Consider the following 23,461-nt stretch of genomic DNA (forward strand, 5'->3'; position numbering starts at 1 on the left):
TTGTGACATCTTGTTTCATCCGAGTAAAGGTAAAGTGATAGCCGATGCACTTAGCAGAAAAAGTGCAGGTATATTAACTAATTTAATGGTTTCAAAATGCAAGCAGATTAAGGCCACACAACAGGTTCGGTTTCAGGACTTGAGGAGAGTCATATGTTTGGGTCATCTGACCGTTCAGCCTAAGTTAATCCAAAGAATAAGGGAAACTTAGTCAGGCGATCCCCCCTAGTAGCCATCAAGAAAGATGCAGAGCAGGGAGTTAGCTTAGAATTCTGAGTCTCCACCGATGGATTGCTCCGATTCCAGAATAGGGTGTGTGTTTCAGGTGACAGTGAGTTAAAAAAAGACATTATGACAAAGGCCCATAGCTCAAAGTTTGTCATGCATCCCGGAAGTACTAAAATGTATCAAAGTATGCGACCCCGATTTTGGTGGAACGGAATAAAAAGAGATAAAGCATATTTTGTTTCTAAGTGTTTGGTATGTTAGTAAGTCAAGGCAGAGCATCAGCGCCCAAGCGAGCTACTTCAGTCATTACCGATTTCAGAATGGAAGTGAGAATATATCACCATGGACTTCGTCACAGGATTACTTAAGGCACGCTCAGGACATGATGTCATCTGGGTAATTGTCGACCGGCTTACCAAGTCTTCCCACTTCTTGGCCATCAGAGTGACTGATCCCTTGGACAAGTTAGCAAGAATGTATATCCGAGAAGTAGTCAGATTAAATAGAATCTCAGTGACAGTGGTGTCCGACAGGGACCCCAGGTTCATTTCTTGGTTTTGGAGTAGCTTTCAGCAAGCCATGGGAACGAAGCTGTCCCTCAGTACTGCATTCCACCCTCAAACTAATGGACAGTCAGAAAGGACAATCCGTACACTTGAGGATATGCTCCGAGCTTGCGTCCTTGACTCCGGCGGCCATTGGGACGACCATCTATCCCTGATAGAGTTCGCCTACAACAACAGCTACCAAGTGAGTATTGGCATGGCTCCGTATGAGGCGTTATATAGGTGCCCATGTAAATTTCCGATTTATTGGGAAGAAGTAGGCGATAGAAAACTGTTCAGCCCAGAGCTGGTAGAGGAAACTACATCCAAAATAGTTAAGATCAAGAAGAACATTCAGACAGCTCAGAGCAGGTAGAAGAGTTATGTGGACACCCGGACGATTTAGAATTTGAGGAAGGCGACCGGGTGTTCCTCAAGATCACTCCTTTCAAAGGAATCAGTAGGTTCAGCAGGATGAGGAAACTGAACTCCCGATTTATTGGACCATTTGAAGTCTTTGACATGATTGGTATCGCTGCCTGCATACTAGCACTGCCTCCGGAACTTTCTAAGGTCCACAATGTGTTTCATGTGTACATGCTACGCAAGTACGATCCGGATCCCTATCATGTCCTGACCCACGAGCCTCTTCCATTGCAGGAGGATTTATCCTACGAGGAAGTACCCGTCGGCATTGTGGATCGAAAGAGCAGATTACTCCGTAACTAGGAAATATTATTTGTAAAGGTCATATGGCAGAACTACACACCAAGGGAGGCTACATGGGAGCTAGAATTAGACTTTAGAGCCCATTATTCCCAGTTGTTCGATCGAGAGTAAGAGACAAATTTGAGAGACCAAATTTCTTTTAAGGATCGGGGAGTTGTAACACTCAACATTTATTTTATATATATATATAATTATTTGTTAATTGAATTTAATTTGGTTTATTTTATTTTAATTTAATTTAATAAAAATAATAATAATAATAATAATGGTAAAAATTAGTTGAGAATTTAATTGAAAATAATTTTAGAAAAAATTGGTGAAAATTTGGGTTTTGAGGGTATTTTTGAAAGAAAAATCAAAAACAATGATCAAAACGTAATTTAAAAAAATTGCGTCACGTCAGATGTCCGGTCAGCAGCCCCGACCAACCAGGACACGCTAGGTGGCAAAGGCGTTGACGCGAGAGGCCACACGAGGGAAACCACGTAGGCGATCCGCGTGCGCACGATCAAACGGCTGAGATCCATTCCAGCACGCACGGACGGCATAGATTGAAAATGCACACGGATGGCCCAGATTGAATCGTGCACGGACTGCCCAGATTGAATCGCACACGGACGGCTCAGATTGAATTGCGATGAACAGTCCAGATTCACTCCCTATTTAATCGCGATCGGACGGTTCAGATCAAAAGTGATGGACGGTCCAGATCAAAAGCGGATGGGTATAAATAACCCCATCAACACCAAAACCCTAACCCTAGCCACCAAAGCCCCTCGTCGAAGAAGACAACCCAGCTGTCAGGGAGCCGACCGCCAAATAAGGTAAAAATTTTCCCTCTTGCACGAAATTCAATTTTAAACCCACCCATAGCCAAATCAGAGTAAAAAAACTGGCTAATTGGCCGAAAAATGCCGCCGAAGCTCGGCGGTGCCGCCGCGGGGTGTTTCAAAAAATACCTCCGATGAGGCCTTTTTCGGTTCCCGTTCGATGTGATTTTTCTATCGTTGTGATCACCGTTTCCTTCTCTACAGGTTGATCAGAGCAAAACACCCAACTGTAACGTGAGCAGGAGGAGCCACCGCACTGGAGAGCCCCAGCGCCGATGAGTTTCAGTTTTCTACATTTTTTCGATCCACCGAGGGCCCTAAGTGTGTTTTCTCGCAGGAACCGATGCAAATTAGCTGAATTCGGCCGAAAATAGCCAACCCGAGGCGGATCGTCGCCGGAGCACGGCGGATCGTCGCCGGAGCGCGGCGGAGCCGCCGTGCCATATTTTTGAAATTGGTCGAGTATGCCCTGGGACTAATTTTTGGGTTTTTTTGGGACAGTTGTAAGTACTATAAGGGCGTTTCAGTTCCCGAAGAAAAATTTATGGAACCCAAGGACCGCCCGTAGGTGCAGTAACCACTTAGCTTTCGGCGTCGAATCAAGTAAGGACCCCTCACCCTATTTCCTATCATGAAATTGAAGTTTGAATAAATGATAATACTGTATTTTGTACAAATTAAATAGATATGCATAATTAATTACGGATTGCTAATGAAGCCCGAACCAGACATTATTCTTTGTTGATTCCTGTTTGATTTATTTTACAGTTTAAATATATTATGGTATATGGTTTATCTATTCTATGGTTTTAAATGCATGTATCACTGCTTACTTGATTACTGTGTGATTTTGGAATTTAAGATATGATTGCATTACCGGGTGCATATTCATTGTTTATGTGATTGCGTTTAATTTGGTAACGGAGACTAAGGAAAAACAGGAAAGGGGTGTGATCTAATAAACAGATAAGATGACAGTCTCACTAGATATCTTGGAAGATGGCAGACAGACCAGGTTCATAGGGAACTCTACCGTGAATATTGTCTCATACCGGTCGGGGTATGGAGACTTGGTAATTTGGCGCTCATATCGAACGGGGTATGAAGACGGTCCGCTTCATCCTCATACCGACCGGGATATTGAGGTTTAATGTCTTGGTGCTCATATCGGACGGGGTACGGATACGGTTATATAATTAAGACTGTTAAGAAAAAAAGTTCGCGTGTAGCAAGGACACCCCTATAGATCTCTATGAATACTAGTAAACTGGTGAAACGAGAAACGGTTACGAATTCGTCTATTGTTAATGGATATAGATTTATAATATGTACCGTGATGGTTGATTATGCATAAAATTATAATATGTATAATATTATTAATTTTATAATTTGTTTTCATGAATTCCTCAATAGTAAGTAAATGGATAAATAATTTTATTTTAAATAAATATATTAGTTTAAATTTATTGCTCTATTAGTTATTTTAATTTTCTATCAACTTTTACTTCTGTAACAGTAATATAATGTAATATCCTTACTGGATTAGTGTAACTCATTCCTTATTTAACTATTTCAAATCAAGAAAACCTGATTTTCGAGTCCGATCCGCAAGAAAACTACAAGTAGATGCTAGATACTTTATATTTTTTTTATTTTTTTTATTTCTCGTATTTCCTTCAAATAATTTATTCTGTGATGTTTGTTTAATATTTTTAAATTATTATATAAGAGATATAAATCTTAACTTTTTATTTTATTTTCACACTTAAATTAATATATATTTTCTTTTAGATTTTTGAAGTAGTTATAATCTAACTACATTTTATTGACTTGCATTCTTGTACTCAAATAAGAAATGACAGAAACCATTACCTCCAACACCAATAAAAGAAAGCAGAGGCAGATTCTCCACTAAGCAGCCCAAAAAGTCAAACCCATGTTCATCCAATCAATGAAATCCTAAATGCATAATGTTGATTCCTAACAGTATAATCACTGTTACAAGAACCATTATCTAATTCAAAATCATCATGGACACTACCACTACCAACTGTCAACCTATTATTAGACTTCAAATCCAATTACTTGTTCTCTTCATCTCTGGCCACAATCTTGAACTTCCCTGTTTGTTGTTGCTGCAAAAAATTCAAACCCAGTAACACCAACCCATCATTTACCAAACAAGACAAAAATCAAATATTTCATTTTGTTCGGATCTTTAACTTCATAGAACATGATTTTACTTTTAAACTAATTCATATCTTCAGGAACTTTTGTAATTATTCAATTAACAAGTAAACATGCTAATAGAACTGAAGATGACTGAAGTTGAAACTGTTGATGTAGTTTTATTTTGTGTATATTGTGAAAAATATTTTTAAAATATCTGTAAAAATAATTTGAAACTTTGTTTATCTAAAGATTTACAATTTTACTAATGATGTACTCTTGTTTTTTTATAATTACAAAATTTTTTTTTTTGTCTTATCGGTAAATATAAATATATTTACTTAACCATGTTAAATCTTGTATCTATTTTTTTTATTTTACTATTTATTTTGTGTAATTGTGTGCATATTGAGAATGTATTTTCTCAACAAAAATAAATTCAAAACAATTGCAATTCAAAATAAAAATAAGAGCAATTCAAGTATAATTAAGTACCTTTTCCCAGATTTGAGTATGATGTTTGCAGAAACCAGCCACAATAGCTCCTTTCTTCTTCCCTTCTCTATACTCAATATAAAGATCCTCCTTCAATCCACATGTAACATGAAATCCCAAGGGACACCTTGGCTCAGAGCACTCAATGGCACATCCACGCTTACTCTTACAAACATAACACCTCTGATTCCACCTTCTCTTTGGGATCTCAGAGCAATCAATCCTCTCCCTCCCTTCTGGGTCCTCGAAGAACACTTCAGGGACAAACAAAGCACACACTATATGAGCCCATCGGCCATTCTTGGTTGGCTTCAAAGCACCACCTTTCAATGGACACAAGCAACAAGAGAAGGTAGAAGTATTATTGTTTTCAGTTTCTGAAGATTGAGAAACTGAACACTGGGTGCAAAACCAGTCACCTTCTGGTATACCCTTTATCAGGGGATTACCATAGCAAGTTGCATGCACCATTAAATCACAACCATCACAGAACACAATGGGATCTGATGGATCACCATCTGTACTTTGACATATAGCACATACAATCCCATCATCTTCTTCTAGTCCTTCCTCTTCTTTTCTTCCAACTTTTTCTGCATCCTCTAAGCATTCAGTGTTCTTGTTAGATTCCTTGATTTGTTCAACTACTGGATCTTTGTTTTCTTTATCTTCCACTTCACTAGATTCAATCCCAAAATCAGCGTTTTCCACGACTGGGATTTTCTCTCTTTTTTCCTCATTTTCTTCCTTGAAAAATGGTTGATACTCAACATTGAGATCGATAGGGAAAAGGGGCTTACCGGAGATTGAATCGGGCTGTAATGCCCACACCCTTTTCTTAGCAGGCAAACAGCAGTTAGTGCTGGACATTCTGAAAGGAAGGGAGTCAGCCGCCCTCGATTCCTTTCGCTTCTTGGACGGGAGCTGGGACGAAACTACCGCAGCTTGATCGGATTTTTGGTGTTCCTCTTGCTGATTTTGCTGTTGCTGGAGGAGTCTGAATCGTTTGAGAGGAGGCAGCGCATGAAACTGGGCCTCCATTACTTTGTTTCTTGTTTGTGTGTGGGATTGACGTTGCTTTTGGCTTCTGGGTTGAAAAGGTTGAGAAGGAAGCAGGCTGCCCAGATCTCCAATTTGGAGAGTTTTCTGTTTCCACTCCAAATTTTTTAAAAGAAATTGGATTAGAGGGAAACAGAGGGGAGAACCCGGGAGTATTTTGTTTGGGTTCTTTAAATTTGGCGGGAAGGATTCGGATAATGAAATTCTTTTGAATCAACATGAAATTTTGGATTTGATTCTAAAATTCACCGGATCTTATATACTCTTAAATAATTCAATTTGTTCAGATCAGATTCATGGAGGGCGCGCCAAAATTTTGGATTTCTCTCCTCTTCTCGCGCCAACGCCATGATTTAATAATCCCTGCCGTACGATGGACAAAGAAGACGACGTGGCAGAATCTGGCTCGTACAATCTGGCAACGGAGAAAAAAACAAAAATCCCTCTGTTTTAACACCGGATTACTTATAATAATATAATAAAACAGGAATATTCGTTATCGAGTTAATTTAATTCTCAAATTGAATTAATTAAAATTTCAAGTTTTGATTCGATTGTTTGGATCAATAGAAACTTTTTAGAATTCCACGTCATTTTTCATTATTTTGAAAATTAATTAACCAAAATAAATTATTAATTTTTTGCAATTTGTAAATATCAATAACTAATAGATTAGCATACAATTAATCTAAGTTAATAATATAGTACGTAAAATCAACTAGTTAATTATTTTTCAAAATATTGGTTAATTTTTATTATTTATTAAACTATTGCCATCTAGAATTCTTGTAAAAATATTTAAAAATGAAAAACGTATCAAATTAATTTTTAGGTTCAAATTATATTTACTTGGTTACAAAAATTAAAAGCCTTGTGATCAAATACCAGATTGAATCTAGAGGAAGTAGCTGTGTTGCAGACACTACTGAGAGAAAAGAGACCAAATATACACAAAAACTAAATGTTCATCTTGTAATAAACATGACAGCAGCTCCAAACCAAACCCAATTCAATCAATCAATTATGTTTTTGCTTGGGTGCAGATTGTCTCCAGATTCCTCCCAAGACACTCCCAAAAATAGAGTGACAAACACTCGAAACTGCACATGGTGCTGCAGTTAAGGGATTCCCGAAGTGCTGGGTAGCAAGAACGACTCCGAGAATCGAGTTCTGGAAAACAAATAATTTTGTTATAGCAATAAAATTCATCCCATTGAAAAAGAACGTAAAATAGAGAAGCTCCATTATGGAAGAGCTCATCTAGTTCGCCCACCAATGGTTCGCCTTCACAACATACCAACGAATAACATACGAGTAATGCCACAGAGCCCTGGGTCCTCCTAGACTACATTGATGTGGAATGCTGTGAAGTCGAACCAAAAGAGAAGCTACTAACAGATCAGCTTTTCAAATTCATTATTTACCTGCATGCCAACCTCAATAGAGATTGTTCGTGATGATGCTTCGTCAAGCCCAAGCGTCCTTGCAAGTATATACCCGAAGAAAAATCCAGATGCATGAAGAAAAGAAGCAGCTAGCACTACTTGCCGACCAGACATGAGTATTGCAGATGCACTCTGGGCAATTGCATTTCCACATAAAATAGCCACAGTTCCAACAGCAATAGGGGCCATTAAGGGAGAAACAAATTTAACCATTCTTTCGAAATATTGATTTAGAAGTGCTCCAGCCAATACAGGAAGAAGCACAACCTGCAGCCGTGGCATGGGGTGGTACATGAGGGAACCAGAATTCAAGATCAACAAAATTTAAGAAAACCATGCCAGATGAAAGCTTACCTGCAGTGTTGACATTAGTAGTCCAGCTGCATCGACTGCAACATATTGCCCAGCAAGTTTTGCTGTGAGGAATGGAGTCATGATCTAAAACATGGAACAAAGGAAAAGAAGATTTATTTCATAAAATGGTGGTGTACTCTATAGGAGATTATCATGTATGTAGTATTTAAAATCCTCTTGGAATCAATAATTCTATAATTCCTAGCTAATCAATGGCATGCAAGAATATTCAGATTGCCCAGTGCAAACACCAGCTTAAAGGGGTAGATAAAAACAAGTAAGCAATGTCGGTACCAACCACAGCTGAAAGAGTGCTTGCTGCTGTCATCAATACCGAAAGCGCCACATTTCCACTGGAAGATACAAAGACTGTTAGATCCTCAAATTGTGCAGACAAAACTACCAGAGAAACATGAACAATTTGATGATACTGTTTATATAAACATACCGTGCAATGTAAGTTACAATATTACTTGCAGTACCTGAAAAATTAAATTAATAAAACATTATGAAAGCAAACATGGACGGGTAATTAAAGCACAAGTACACAGAATAGAGGACCTACTAACCACCAGGGCAGCAACCAACTAGTATTAGACCAGCTGCATAGTAAGATGGCAGATTTAAAAGCTTGCTTACCAAAAACCCTGATATTGGCATCACCTGGAACCAACCAAAAAATTTTCCTAAATAACACTTCAGTACAGAGCACATAAAAACAGATTTTTCCAACCTAGTAAGCTTTTTGCTCCAGAAAATATAGTAGGATTTCAAGATATAAACAAAGCAAAGAATGGCTTCAGAATATTATTAATGCAACTGGCACTAGAGGAAACTATGTAAGCAGAGCAGTGAATCTTCTAGTACTTTTGACAAACCAATCAGATTTAGAGACCAGTGTGTCTAGAAATATAAAATATTCAATTGATTGTTAACATTGGTAAATTAAATATTCCACAAGTTACTACTTTCTTTTGTTCTCAAGGTATAAACAGAGAAATGCAGCGGATATAAATGTAGAAGCTCTTGAAAAGAGGTAAGAGAAATTGTTGAGTCTCCTACTCCATGAATCTAAGCTCAGTGAAAGAATGGGCGTGTGTGAAAGCAACTTTGTCAAAAGATGAGTTCCAAATACTTAAACTTGAAGGAGAGGAGTGGGAATGGAAGATGTAAGATGCTTGAAAATTGACTTCTCCAAGTTTAAGTCGCACATCCAATTTATACTAATTTGATTGGTTGCAAAGATTCTACCCATTAGTCTTAACAGTTGGCAATGTTAATATTATATCATTCAAGTCCACTTTCATAACATCATATGTACAAAGCATTTTGCATCATCAATATCCATGACATGATATGTTTACCGATATAAAGAATAATACTTTGTTCCATGCATAAGATATTAATTATAAAAAACGCTCTAGTTATATTAAAGCTTCTGATCAGCTTTGTTAAAAATGTAGTATCAATGACCTTCATGTACATGATAATAAGTTAAATGGATTGGAAAATTAATACAGAAAATCATGAGAATTTCAACTGATAGAAAAAATTAAAAAGGCTGTCGTGTCTAACCATGAAAAAGTTTCAAAAAGATATATCTTACAAGATATGAAAAATATAGCTAAAGGAAAACTATATCTAATTATTGTGGCAAGCAGGAAAAAAAGAGTTCTAGGGCAATAAGGAAACCGAAGCTACAAAGTGAAGCAGTAGATATGAGCATTTCAATATTATTGAGTGAAACAGAATTATCAACCTGAAAACCTCAGAATGGACGCCATAACAAATGCAATTAAATGAAGTCCCTCGTTCACCCAGTTAAAATGCTAGGCAATCGGGTAATTATTCATCCACATGAATGAAGGATTTGATTCCCAATCCTAAAATGAATAATTAAAAGTACCAGCAGCAGGATTAAGTATGAACTTTTCATAGAATGAAGAATAATTTAACACCCATTAACGTATAATCACGCAGATGGTTTCGCAGTAAAAGCATATAAATATACAGAAGAAGAAAACATACAGAGTACTGGAGCACAAATCCAGCAATCAACTGCTTGGGCATAGCAAAAGCCCCACGAAGATCGTCGAGAGTGAGAGTCATGCCCATACCAAGCATGGTAATGGTAAGGCCGACAATGGTCCATCGAGGAGTGACCCAACTGAATGAATGGGGCTTGACTAATCCGAGGAGACATCCCAAAGTCACCCACAAGGGAAATGCAGTAGATATCAACTCGCTAATCCACTCGATCCAATCGCGGAAGCTCCTGGCATTGTCAGTATCGAAACTGTTCGACGAAATGCCAGACTGAAGAGGAGCAAGAAGCTGAGACCTCCTGCTATTTGATGTTATGTTGGGGACGTAGGATCGTCTCTCTTTAGATCGGAGTTGATAATTGAGAGTGAATGGATGAGATGAGGAGAAGGATAAGGATTTGAGAGCGGGAAGAAAGAGTTGAGAGTTGATTGTTGAAGCATCCGGTTTCAGTAGTGGTTTTGTGGAATCATGGAATTTGAAAGTTACTATGGTTCCATAGGAGTGGAGAAGTGAAGACACCATTTTGCAGTACCTTGCTCAAAAGAGGTGTAGCTTAAACTGGAATGGCTTAAAATCAACGAAGCTGTCTGTTAAGCGTATAAATACTGTATTAATTTCTTTTTCATTAACAAATTAAATATTAATATCTTTTTATGAAATAAAATTAAATATTAATTTCAATTTTAAAAATATAAAAATATGAAATATTAAAACTACACCAACACCCTTTCTTAGGGTCAGAAAGCTGATACTCTAGAAATTATAAATCATATAATTTATTAAATATTTTACTATCAAAAGTATATTTTTGAAATTTTTATAATTTTCTGTTATTGTTAGAATGAATACATTTTATTTATAAGACTATTCTAATAATTTCAAATTTTAAACAAACTCCAAAAAAATAATAATTTTTTTAACATTTTGTAAAATATATCCAAAACAACCACTTCACCACTTTCAAATAGATTTTACAAACATTCATTTATTTCAAAACATAAGCTCAGAGTTTCCTCTGACATGGAGTGATGATTTAGGAAAAGCAAATATAGAGATATCAGAAAAGCTGTATAGGCATGCAGTTTAGAGGATGTTCGATGGAAGTTGAAAATGTTGCCTGAACTCTTTTAAGAGAAGAACTGTAGTCAATGAAGAAATAAACAACAAACTTTTACAAATTCATCATGATGATAATACCCGGTATATCTTTCTTTTCCACGTTTTGCTGAATGGAAGATGTAAACTTCTAATCACTCTCCAAACAGAGCTAACCTTAAACCCATGCCGCGGACAAGGGCTAACTCTCAAATATGTATATACATATAACACTTTATAAATGTAACATAGATCTCCAGTCCCTCCCCTTCTCCCGTTGATTTTCCTCTTGTAACAGATGAGATATAATAATGTTATCATATTCTAATCATATCATACCACTTCCTTTTTTGTTGAGATCCTTTCTTCCTCCTCACCCTTTCATCTCCAGGTCCTCCTAGCTTCCCCCGGAACCACAGATTAGAAAATGGAAATATCTGCCAATGCCAAGTTATTCTTTGTTCAAATGTCAAATCACAAGAAAAATTATCCACATTTTACCATGCATGTTTCTTATTGGGTCTGGTGTGAACCTGAACATATTGATACGAAGAATAACACAAAAATCATGAAACTCATAAATAATTTACCTTCCCCTCCTAGTGCAAACAAAATTTGCCAGGATACGTGAGATTCCTTTTCTGGATGCTGCATGACAAAAATTGGAACATTAATATGGTTGCTCTCAACAACAATGTTTTGTCAAATGAGCCTTACTAACACTTTGAAACCCTCACCAAACTGATGTATTCAATAAGGAAGAATACTCCTCAAGACCTGGAGGTTCCCTACAAAAGAGCATGATTGAGACAATTTAGGCTAGCTTCCGCCACTTTGAAGAAAGTATCACCTTAGAACAAAATCCACCTTGCTGATAAAATCAAACAAAGAAGAAGTAAAAGAAAAGGACAGAACCTGAAAAAGAAATCATGTGAATCTAGGAACCTTTTAAAAAAAATTAACTACTGACTGTTCTAAGATCATCTCTCGTAAAGAACTCCTCAAACTGATTTTGAAATTACCTGCATCAAGCAACTGCCCATGACCAACTATCCAGTTAGACCTTCACCAAGAAGACAAACCTTCATTCTGAAATCACAAACTTGTCTAGTGTTAAATTTCAATTCTTATGACCTTGAGATACTAGTTTCCTCATCTCTTTGTCATCGATCTAAGACCTAAAATTCAAACACTTAAAATCAATAAATTCGTGCTCCCAAAAGCATACATAAAATAGTAACAAGAGTAGCAAAACTACAAATACCTCATGGACTTCATGAATGACCATAGAATGGGAAAAGCAGCATTTTTGAAAGGCACAAGGTTGTAAACCTACAAACAAGAACAAAACATAATACGTCAAACATACATGATAAAGAATTTACCACCAGTAAGATCACTCACCCACGATGCTATGTGAAAAAATAAGTGAAATATAATAGCAAACACAAATGGACAGCCATATGCGAAAGAGAGAAAAAACCATACCCAATCAAACAAGAAAGAACATAGATATAGCATGACATTTGATTAAGTTCACCTATCTAATTTCTTCTGAGTGATACTGAAATTTACACATCTTCACATTCTTTCTGGCAACTAATGGCCAATCACATTTTCCTCAAAGAAAGAATAGCAATCACATGATAATTATGCGAATAACATCATAACATACTTATGCCCGGGTAAACCAGTCCTCTTCAAGCCTGTGTAAAATGACAAAAAAATCTACACCATGTAATACCACGTAATCACCTATAAGCCTCTTTACTACTGGGTAAATCTAAATTTCTAAGAATTGCACGGAAAATACCTATTAAATATAATTAACAAGCAGACATCATAGTAGTTACTTCTGGATCAGGATAACACAAGGAAACACATTAGGAAAAGCAGGGGGGGAAGAAGGTAATAATTACACATATCGATGGAAAAATAAGTGATAGCATACACAGCTTTAGACTATAGGTACATGTAACTTTTTTGTATGAGTTACTTTTTAAAATAGGATTTGCCTGCAAAGGATGAACTCAGGATCTCCACCATGAGGCGGAGAGGTCTTGGCAATGGCTACTGGGTCAAGCTGGTTAACTGCATGTAAACTTAATTTGACAGGCCACATCTACAGATGACATGTGCAATATGGCTGGATATATTTTCAGTTTAGTTTCAAGGAACATCCATATCCCATTCTTTACGATCATACATCTTCTTCAAGCATCCCTAGCTTTTTGCTTATGCCTAGAATTTCTAAAACTGACAATAAATTACTTTCCAAAAGCCACAATATCAAGTTTTCATTAGATATCTCCATCTCGATTGCTTCCCCAGTTATTCTCCAAGCAGATCCTTCCAGTCGATTGATAGAATGCCCACAAACATTTGATGACAGAGGAAAAAATTCTCAAATTGCATATGCAGGAAAAGATATTAAAATCAACTGAAGTGTTGCTAGCTGCATCGAAGTTCACTCAGAGAACATGAGGAAGAACAACTACATGGCTTAAGACAAAATCAAATAGCCACAAACGAGTATAATTAATGTAAGTCATACACGATATTTTGTGATATCCATATTCTTAACAAAACCAATAAACAACAATCAAGACTTGAAAAATGCAAAAGTCTTGAAGATATCAAGTAATAAAAACACAGTCAAGTCTAAAAAAGAATCCTAGCTACCGATAAATGCCCCCCAAAAAAGGCAGGAAAAAATTGGCAGTGGCAACTAGGGAAAACACGAAAAGATAAGGAAATACAATACATACTTACTTGACTAGAACATTCATACCACTGCTTCATTGTTGAACATGTCTTGCCAAAGACCAGCTACCTCATGCGATAAATAGGCTTCTCATTCTTCAGTGCTGTTTTTTAAATGACGGGAGAATACATGGATGGAACCTTTTTAAGGTATGAAGTTTCTCCTGAACCCCACTTCAATAAGAAAAAGCCCCAAGGAGAAGAAGCTCAATCAATGATGATTACTCTTAGTGCCTCATCATCACGCACTACTTGCCAGAACTCCCACTACCCAAGTTGCAAGAGGAAAGACGGATGCAGTACTATTTTTTATACTAACTGACTGGAACAAAACCGGTAAGGGCCCAAGTAGGTTTCCCTTTACTGATAAAGCATGCACGAGAGAGAGAGTCACAGGGATAGGTAGATAGATAAATAGAGAGATAGAGAGAGAAAAAGTGGAAGGAAACACAGCTGTGGCGCTCTTTTTTGGAGTTAATTAACTGGCACAGCAAGGAACTGAAGAGGTTTCCCCTTTATCTGACAAACCACACACACACACACACCCAACGACAGAGATAGAGGAGTCATATACTATATAGTAAATCTTACAACTGTGATATTTAACTAATTCTCCCACTAAGTGCAACTTGATTTAAGTGATCCTTTTCATACAATGAAAACTGATCTCTTAAAAACATTGAAATTCTACGCCCAACAAAATTGGATGGTTGTCAAAACCATGCAAAAGAAACAGTTTGTCATAAATCCAGTTTCAGGTCATGTTGGAGACTGATAATTTTGAGCATCTAAATCTAAGCACATCTTCAAAGAAGCAACATGATTCAACTAAATAACACCTTTTAACTTCATTAATTAACCTTCAAACCTCAGAAAAGCAAAAAAAAAAGTAGATAAGAGATTAATTACCAGTTTAGTGCCATAATTATGGGTTGTGTTGCAAATTAGCCACAAATTTGGCTCTGTTGTAATTCAAGAGAGGAAAATTTTGATCCTCTTCGTTACAATTAGGTCTTGACAATGCTAAAAATAACCAATTTGAAAACTTTTCTAATAGTTGGAGAACATATTATAACAGGAAGAAAAAAGAGATTTCACGACTAATTTGTAACAAGTTATAAAACTTGAATGGTAATTAAACGAAAATGACATTATCAGGCCTTATTGAGGCTCACTTAGAATGGGAAACTACCACAGATTTGCAAATCCTTTGTCGACAAAGGAAACATCTAAAGCAAGTCCTATAATGAGAATCTGAGTTTCAACAAGTGGTAAAAGGATCTTCAATATAATTATAGCATTAGGTGAAGGTTCCAAAGGCACAAAATCAGAAGGAAAGAAAAACTACTATTGACTATGTAAAACAATTATGTGGCATTTTATTCTGATGGAAGCCTACATAATTTCAAATATTAGGTCCCTAATTTTCATCAATAATCTAAAATTTTCCGAAATTTCAAACCTAAGTGTTTAAAAGTTATACTAAAAATGTTAGAACCAACCTTAATAGCATAATCAGAGTCAAGTTCCATAACTTTCGGATGTAAAACATAAAAATTGTTTACTGCATTTAGCATCAGTATGTCATGCAATCTCGTGATCTATAAGCTATTTAGCAGTCCGATCCACATCAGTTAAGATCAATAAAATACTGAAGGAAAAGCTCAAGTCCAGCTTACAAAATCTTTCCTGTGGTTGTAGCAAGTAAATACGACTTTAGCTCAGTTCTCTTAATTTTTAGGATGTTAAGCTCTTATGCAACTTAGAGTTCCTACCCTAATCATAAGTGAAGCTTGAAAGCCTCACCTTTTTTCCCCCAAGTATGGTTGAGCTTGAAACCAAGCAATCTTGACATGGCATTAAGCTAGTCAAGAAATACAAGAATCTTGACTTGTCATAAACAGCCACAGGTTCTACATGGGGGCAAGCATAAGACGAAAATATAAAATATTGATAATATATGGATTACTAAGGGTCCGGAGCCCAACAAAAACCAAGTGTAATCCAAAATTGAAACTATAGAAGCTGAAAGAAACAAGTCTCCTATCAGTCCAACTGAAAAACAGAAAACAAATAAGTAGTCTTCACTGCACAACTTAAAAAACCTCCCTTGCCTTCCCAGAACCCTTCTATAAGTTCGATGCTTAAGAAAACACTTGAGATAAACCATTTATCAGCCATATCTGGAGGGAGCTCAAACATTCTTAAGAGTAAACAATAATAATGAAGAAAATTTTAGTACAAAAAGAAAAGAAGCCTTCCTCAGCAGTTTGATAGCAACCAAAATCTCCATATAATATCTTCAACTCTAAGAAAGTGTTACTAGGAGCAACTCCATCAAGATTTGACCAAGCCTTGAAAACTTATTGGTGCGAGGGGCAAAAGCGAGAGATTAAGCACACTGGCATTGGACACAATAGTTTTAAACGCAAGAAACATAGTGAAGAATCGGTCTTGGTAAATGACAAGATGAAGGGATAGGCTCATTTTGAACTGCAAAACTTAAAAGTGACCAAGGATTATGATCACCAACAGATAACCTGCCCCAGAAGAAGAAGAGTTAAATAGAACCACCATAACATACGCCTTTGAAATATGACATCAGGGTAGTGGCCAATCTCACAAAGAAAAAATCTCAAATTGAAAACACAAATTTACAGAAGCAATACCCGGCACTAGTCATACAGCCAAATGCAGAACATCATTCACAGACGTAACTAGAAAACTTCTATTGAATTGCAGTTTCTAAACTGTAGGCTTCACTCGATTATGCAAATGTTTGCAGTAACAAGATATGGAACTAATAATAGCATACTTCATCATCAAGTTAACATGAACCGTCAAATATTTTATAATACAACTTTCATACTCAGATCATCAAGAAAATCTCTCAAAATTCTGACTTAAGATAATAGTTCAAACCCAGACCTATAGATCTAAGAAGCTGCAGCCCTAGCTACCAGGTAAAATATCTTAGAACAATCTGAGGGCATCTATCGGTGTCCTTGTGCTCGCTGCATTTCATAGCCATTCCAAGAACCAGGCACAGGTCCATACTGAGGATAACCTTCTGCACCCACCTGACCCTGAAATTTAAATTAAAAGACTAACCAATGCTTGCTAAAACACAGTAGAAGATAAGTAACCTGCCAATATAGATTCTAAAACCTAAAGCAGATGTTAAGAAGAAAACTTACAGGATTCATAGCATAGCTAGCAGGGTAAGGATTTCCAGGATATCCAGCTTCTGGATTTCCATAATTAGCACTATAACCAGCACCTGATAAGGTAATTAATACATTAATGACATTTTTCCTACAAGGATCCTTCAAGCTCTATTTTGGAAAGAAACAACAGTAAAAGACCGATCAAACTTTTTCTCCTGGTGTGCCTGATGCTAGCATGACATTATCATCAGCTTGCCTACTCATCAGAAATAATACCTAGATTCTAAACTCGACTGGGACACCATGACTACTTCAAAAGTTAAACAAGCAAGCAGCACACTAATTGAGTGAAAAATTCAGTCAAAAAATAAAATGTGCAATTGCATTTCTTCTAAAGTTTACATCACATATTGTATTGGTGAGAAAAAGAAATATTAAGAAATATTATGAGAAAAAATAAAAAAGGGAAAATTGAAGCAGAATAAGTTATGCTGATATTGCCTAAATAGATTAGAAATTATGATTCTCTTAAATATAAAATACTATGAGAGTTACAAATACTTTTGTAATCTCATATTGGAGACAGACTTCAGTTATGCAACAAATACTTTGAGGGTTTCCTCAGTTTTTTAGTTTCGTGATCTAATCAATACCCTAATTTGTCCTACATAAAATACATTATCAGAGTACTAATCATCATCCCCAAATTATAAACAAAAAGATTAAAGATAGAAAAAGAACCATCCATTAATAAAAAATAGCCGACTAATATCTATAAATGAAAAACAAAAATTAATATTTAAAAATGCCCATGATCCTTAGCCAAAGAGATGCCAAGAATGACAACCTATCTCAAAGATGCAGAAACAAAGAGAAGTGATCCCTAAAGTTCCTGGTATTCCTCTCCAATCATAACACCAACAACTAAGCAGAAAGAGCCTTGCAATTTGAGATAGTGCTGATTTGCCTGGGTTCAAAATTTTGACTTTTGGCATGCACAAACTGGCTGTTCGGTTGAGAAAAAGAATTAGGAACTCAGGATTTACAGTAAAGAGAAGACTTTTGCTGCCTCTTAGTCTCAAACTAAAGCTGGAGAGTAAAAAGAAGAGACTTCAATTACCAGCATAAAAATTTAGAAAAATTCCTGTTGGTTCTCATTCTGGACCTGGAACTTACTTGACTACTGCTCAAATTCCAACAAAACAGAGAGAAGAGGACAAGATGATTCGTTTGGGGAAAAATGAGAACTTATTAATTTGTGACGATGAGAAAATGTGCAGATATTAATGTGAGAAGGGCAGAGGGAGTCCATCTTCCAACAAGAGACAAATGTCCACTTATAAAGTTTAAACACAACTTTTTAGTTTCAAATGGATGTTTGGAGTCAGGATTATTTAAATGGAAGTTCTGTTCGGGGAAGGGAAAGAAAAACTCAGGAGGTGGGATTTTAGACTAGAGAGAGGAAGACCCTTGCCACTTCTGGTTCTGAAATTAGACCTAGAGAGAGAAGAGAGTTAGATCATAGACACATAAATTTGAAAAAGCTTTGCTGCCATTCAAGCTTGCTTCAACACACCTTCCCGCTTCCTCCACCACTTCATTTGCAATAAAAGAAACATAAAAAATCTACCTTCCCCCAACAAAAGCACTCTGGTTCACAGAAATAATCTCCTCAAACACCTAACACAATCTCAATGAGAGCATCTTAGTAATGATTTTAAAAATGCCAGTGACATGGGCTAATAGGCCGATAACTGGAAACCTTGATGAAGCAATCTTTTTTTAAGGATCAAAATAATAAAAGGAGAGTTCATACGACCAACCTTTCCATTAAGGTGAAGCTCGTCAAACACTTTAACCAGATCTCCCTAAATAACATCCCAACCATTTTGGAAGAAGGTCATAATAATCCATCCCGTCCAAGATTTCAGCCTCTTGATTTCAGCCTAATCAAATGGTCTCTCAAGCCAACTAGGTCTCTCCTCGTCAATCAAACACCAATCAAGACCCTCAATAAAAGAGTGGTTAATGATCTCATCCTCACACAACTGCTTGTAAAAGTCTGTGATCACAACAAATCACCTCATATATCTCTCTCAAATCTTCCATCCTTAGTCTCTTACTCCTTAATACAACTCTTCCTCTTACTACCATTAAGCACCATATGTAAGAGACCAGTAATGAACCCCCCTCCTTAACCCATTTCAAAATATTCAACCTCAACTTATGCCTCCAACTGATTTCCTATTCCTTAAGCGAGGATAGTCTCACTAGTTGATCATCATTATGAACATTATCAAGAACGGAAACCTCACCAAGAATATTATTTCTACTTCTAATATCACTGAAAACCTCATTATCCAACGTTTTTGTAATTGACCAGAAAAGTATAGAAGTATTTTCTGATGATTTCATTCCAATAGGAATTAGCACCAATTAGCCTATTAATTTTCTGCCTATGATTACGCTAATATAAAAGGAAAGTCAACTACCTATAATTATGCTATTATACAAGGAAAGTATGTTGTAATCTTGTAACAGTTTTCAATTTATTCTTGAGAAATCAAAGCTTCTTCTCAAACTTAAAGCCCTTGCAGGTAACAGAAGTATTTGTCACCCATGAAGTCCTAATGTTCTCACTGAAATTTGCATGAGTCAGCCACATATTCTCAAAACTAATGGAGTAAGATTGCACCCCAAGTGATCTGGACTCCACGAGAATAGAAAAGTGACCAGATAATAGGAGTGGGAGGACCTCTTCCAACAAATTAGGAAAGTTATCCACCCAATAATTGAGAAACAATCAAAGAGAAGTAATTCCTACCTTTGTTAACTGACAAAGTAACTAATATTAGAGAGAGGAAGGTCTCTAGGCTTAAAATCCTGGATAAAGTTATTAAACCACATCGTACTAGAAGTAACCTTGTTTCCCCCAACTTCTCATATGGGTCTCTTCGACAACTGAAGTCACCCTAAACACACCAGAATATAGGATTGAGATAACAGATCCCATAAACGATGATAACGAGGTTACCCAGTGTATTTTAAATCTTTCCTCAAATTTGTTTAATGGTGATAAAATACCCACTCATTGTATCTGAAGGATCATTTCCTTCATAGTCACAGAAGAAAACCATCATGAAATGCATATGCCTGATAATTTGGGGGAAAAAATCTAATGGGAGTTACTAGACAAAGTCAAGACCTTTTCAAATTTCAGATTAAGAAAAATAAGCTAATATAGTTTCACTGAAAAGGTCTAAGCTTCCCAAGTATGATTTCTAAATAGTGCTGCATTATATTTGCCACCTGCTCTTCATCCTTCCTTTATCAATCCTGGCTGCTAACATCATCAACTACATTTTTCATCAAAATCTAATTGAAGTAACTAAATATATTTTAGATATAAAAAATGTGCTAATACAGTTTCACCAAAGGTCTATGCTATCTTAGTATGATTTCCAGATAATGTATTTGTCAGCCTCTCTCCATTCTTTCTTATACAATTCTGGTTGCGGACATCATTAGATACATTTTTCGTCAAACTAAGTCACTCAAATTTAAACCAATCAGCAATTTATTTGATGTTAAATGAACAGCATACCAGGATTTCCAACCGCAGCAGCAGCACGGGCCCTCTTCTCAGCATTAGCGATCTCTGCCCGGAGTTTCTCCAACTCCCTAGCCATTGAGATCAATTTTTTCTCCATTACCTGACCATGCTCATAATTCTCAGCGTATCCTTTCTTCTCATACTCAATGGCAGCTCTGCATGTCAAGAAAAAAGCAAATATGATCACCATAAGTCATGGTGATATGTACCTGGTTTTTTCACATATACTCAACAGAATCATGCTAATATGTACCTGGCACGCTGTAATTCCTGCTTCATATTCTCAATTTCTGCCTTCAGAGCTGGTCCTTGCTGTAAATCTGCTGTAAGTCGAGCCAAATCTTGGTTCATCAATTGAACCTGCCCTGTAAGTTCCTGCCTAACAGCAGTAAGCTCCTTAATATCATTATGAACCTTAAGAAGCTCAGTTCGCATAGCCTCTACTCCACGAAGGTCCACTTCCAAACGAACAGACTTCTCAAATATTTCACTCATCTGAGCATCCTTCTCCATCCGCATTGATTCTGCAAAGTGTGCCATTCGCTGTAGTTCATGCTGGGCAGCTTCCAATTCCTGTTTTAATGCAACATGAGTAGCAGCTAGTCTCTGGTTATCAGCAAGAAGGCCTTGAAGTTCTTGATGTTGAGCTGCAAGACGCTCCTCTATAACAGCAGGGTGAAGGGGGAGGCCTCTGTGACCCATTCCATACTGGTTTTCTCTCATCTCCTCAAGTAAGCCAGGATGAGGTGCCATTGGTCCAAGGCCTCTGCCAAAAGCTGGCTCATGGACAGAAGGGGGCAATCCAGTATGAGCACCTTTCGATGGAAGAGGAGGCCCTCGATTTCTTCCAGACATTTTATTTCTCGGAGGTTCAGAATTAGAGATTTAGTTCTAAAAATCAAGAAGAAAAATTAGTAGCTGATGACCTGAATAACATGAAATACAACAACGATATAAGCTGCAATCTTTAACTTAAAACAAATGAAACCAAAGAACAATACCAATCAAGTATGGCATCCCTAAAAATCAATTTTTTTAAAAGAAGAAAATATGCAATATACTCAAAAAGCACCGAGAGGGTGTAATCCGTGTGCAAATGTAATTATATCTCAAGCAAAATGTCTATTTGGTCACAAGATCCTCGTCATAATACATCCCTAAAACCGGGATTATACTGTCTCCATGTTATTAAGACCTTTTGGTAGAGATATAAAACATCTAGAAGCTGGATCTATATCACAAAGAGACCAGATGCACATTGGCTAGATTCTCTTGTCCTCTTCATACTATTACAATTCAGGAAAGAAAGAATCCAATCAGTTTCCAAATGTATGAAAAAGATAACAGAGATTGTGGTCATGAACCACTTAACGATCTAAAGGGAATTTTTACCTTGAACTAACCTTTAATGAGAAACCAACGAAGCCTAAGACTTACCTACAAAGGTTCAACGGAAAACAGCGCCCGAAGAACATATTCATACTACATAAGTAAAGTAGAGGTGACTCCAAAGATAACCTACCAAACCCCTAAACCTCGGGTTGACCGCCATGAAAATACGAGAAAAATCACAATTCGGAATTGCAGATAACCAGCGACAAACAAGGCACAAGAAATCATCGAAAGAGAACTAATCTCCTAATATTCTTCATGTTTAAAAGCAATCAAACGGGTCCCGGCAAATAATCCAAATTAAGAATTCATTAAAACAAAAAACAGAAAGAAATGGCTGTGTGGACTACATACTAAGGTTCGAGAAGTCAAGAATTGACTGAATTCAATGGGAGAGAGAATTCACGAGAGATGAATCGGCGGGAAAGAAGAAAACGTTCCTTCGAAACCCTAGAAGAAAAATATCATCCGAAATATAAACAAATTGGAGAATTGAAATTCCCGTCGGAATTAGAAAGCGTGAAGCTACAAAAAGGGGGAAAATTTTTGGAGCCAATTGCAGTTCTTTTTTTTTTTTTATATATTTTTGGTTTTTAGGTTTCGGAAAATGGCCCATGAAAACTCTATGGAATGGCCCAAAATGAGGTACAAATTATTTTTTAGTATTTTTGTAATTTTTATCTTTTTTTATTTCTAAATTTTATTTATTTTATATTTGAATTCTTAATCTTTTAATCTTAAACTTAACAACTTAATTTTTTAGTTTATTTTTAATATAATTTTTGACTGAATTAAAATTAATATTCGAATATTAAGTAACTATATCATAATATTAAAATAATATTTTTTCACGACAATATAGAATAATACACTTTTATTTTTTTATTGTTAGTAAATATGATTTTTTATAATATTTTTAACTATAATCGTGTAATTATATAATATATTATGTTTATTTGCTATTATTTTTTTATTATTAATGTATCTAATAGTTTACAAAATATACATTGGACAACTAATGAACTTACACAACATAACGATAATGACATTTTATATATTAAGCTACCATAAATCCATCTTTCATCATATCATTACTTTACTCATAGCTTCAATTATATTCATTATTTAATTTTATGAATATTATATTTTTACAAATTATTTAAATTGACAGTCATTAAGTGTCACATACATAGTTTACATTGTAATATGAGGTATCTTACAATTTGTTGCAATACATATATATTTTATTCTTATTAATCTTATTATGTTGAGTGTTATAATGACATTCACATGTAAATATGGTGTCAATATTTTTTTACCTTAAGAGGAAATTAAAAAATATAGAATTATATAAACTTAAAACTCACTATAACCATTATAGTAAATGTCTCCTACATTTATTTTGTAATTTATCTTCATCGTCAATTTAAAAAAGTAAATATATATATATATTCAATTAAGTAAGTAAACTTTAAATATCAAGTCATGTGATAATTATAAATTTCTCCAACACATTCAGATTTAGAAATTT

At 36.0% G+C, this 23,461-nt stretch overlaps 3 protein-coding genes across 7 annotated transcripts; all 3 read right to left on the reverse strand.

Moving 5' to 3' along the window:
- Positions 1-4,133: 4,133 nt before the first annotated feature.
- Positions 4,134-6,292, reverse strand: LOC110812658 (RING/FYVE/PHD zinc finger superfamily protein). The gene is made up of 2 exons (XM_022039481.2): positions 4,997-6,292; positions 4,134-4,467 (listed from the first exon to the last, which is right to left on the reverse strand). The coding sequence occupies exons 1-2, from the start codon at positions 6,035-6,037 to the stop codon at positions 4,414-4,416; spliced, it is 1,095 nt and encodes a 364-aa protein (XP_021895173.2). The 5' UTR covers positions 6,038-6,292; the 3' UTR covers positions 4,134-4,413.
- A 560-nt stretch (positions 6,293-6,852) lies between these two features.
- Positions 6,853-10,508, reverse strand: LOC110818292 (Sodium Bile acid symporter family). The gene is made up of 7 exons (XM_022047111.2): positions 9,883-10,508; positions 8,424-8,517; positions 8,303-8,336; positions 8,153-8,207; positions 7,855-7,938; positions 7,480-7,767; positions 6,853-7,225 (listed from the first exon to the last, which is right to left on the reverse strand). Exons 1-7 carry the CDS (start codon positions 10,420-10,422, stop codon positions 7,073-7,075), a joined length of 1,248 nt encoding a protein of 415 aa, XP_021902803.2. The 5' UTR covers positions 10,423-10,508; the 3' UTR covers positions 6,853-7,072.
- Positions 10,509-10,998: 490 nt separating this feature from the next.
- Positions 10,999-22,471, reverse strand: LOC110818316 (structural maintenance of chromosomes domain protein). Of its 5 annotated transcripts, none has more exons than XM_088218440.1 (10): positions 22,285-22,469; positions 20,792-21,429; positions 20,530-20,693; positions 16,956-17,038; positions 16,687-16,844; positions 12,260-12,327; positions 12,018-12,173; positions 11,733-11,866; positions 11,586-11,643; positions 10,999-11,432 (listed from the first exon to the last, which is right to left on the reverse strand). In XM_088218440.1, the coding sequence occupies exons 2-5, from the start codon at positions 21,391-21,393 to the stop codon at positions 16,752-16,754; spliced, it is 942 nt and encodes a 313-aa protein (XP_088074566.1). In that variant the 5' UTR covers positions 21,394-21,429; positions 22,285-22,469; the 3' UTR covers positions 10,999-11,432; positions 11,586-11,643; positions 11,733-11,866; positions 12,018-12,173; positions 12,260-12,327; positions 16,687-16,751. The 5 variants fall into 5 exon arrangements, with proteins under 5 accessions (XP_088074566.1, XP_088074565.1, XP_088074568.1 ...); XM_088218439.1 differs by having other exon boundaries at positions 13,768-16,844; XM_088218442.1 differs by lacking the exons at positions 16,687-16,844; positions 16,956-17,038 and having other exon boundaries at positions 11,733-11,783; positions 12,018-12,084; positions 22,285-22,471.
- Positions 22,472-23,461: the final 990 nt, after the last annotated feature.

This window comes from Carica papaya, chromosome 4 (genome assembly GCF_054855325.1).
Source record: "Carica papaya isolate Zhongbai chromosome 4, ASM5485532v1, whole genome shotgun sequence".
Taxonomy (NCBI): Eukaryota; Viridiplantae; Streptophyta; class Magnoliopsida; order Brassicales; family Caricaceae; genus Carica; species Carica papaya.

What these genes read in the sequence shown, in the direction of transcription:
- LOC110812658 (XM_022039481.2), bottom strand. Translation starts at nt 6,037, where the DNA reads ATGGAGGCCCAGTTTCATGCGCTGCCTCCTCTCAAACGATTCAGACTC. An exon ending in ATACTCAAATCTGGGAAAAG is followed by an intron (nt 4,468 to 4,996) that starts GTACTTAATTAT and finishes AATTTTTTGCAG; the next exon opens with CAACAACAAACAGGGAAGTT.
- LOC110818292 (XM_022047111.2), bottom strand. Translation starts at nt 10,422, where the DNA reads ATGGTGTCTTCACTTCTCCACTCCTATGGAACCATAGTAACTTTCAAA. An exon ending in ATTGTAACTTACATTGCACG is followed by an intron (nt 8,208 to 8,302) that starts GTATGTTTATAT and finishes TGTATCTTCCAG; the next exon opens with TGGAAATGTGGCGCTTTCGG. An exon ending in CAAGCACTCTTTCAGCTGTG is followed by an intron (nt 7,939 to 8,152) that starts GTTGGTACCGAC and finishes TCCATGTTTTAG; the next exon opens with ATCATGACTCCATTCCTCAC.
- LOC110818316 (XM_088218440.1), bottom strand. Translation starts at nt 21,393, where the DNA reads ATGTCTGGAAGAAATCGAGGGCCTCCTCTTCCATCGAAAGGTGCTCAT. An exon ending in TGCTGCGGTTGGAAATCCTG is followed by an intron (nt 17,039 to 20,529) that starts GTATGCTGTTCA and finishes TTACCTTATCAG; the next exon opens with GTGCTGGTTATAGTGCTAAT. An exon ending in CTAGCTATGCTATGAATCCT is followed by an intron (nt 16,845 to 16,955) that starts GTAAGTTTTCTT and finishes TTTAAATTTCAG; the next exon opens with GGTCAGGTGGGTGCAGAAGG.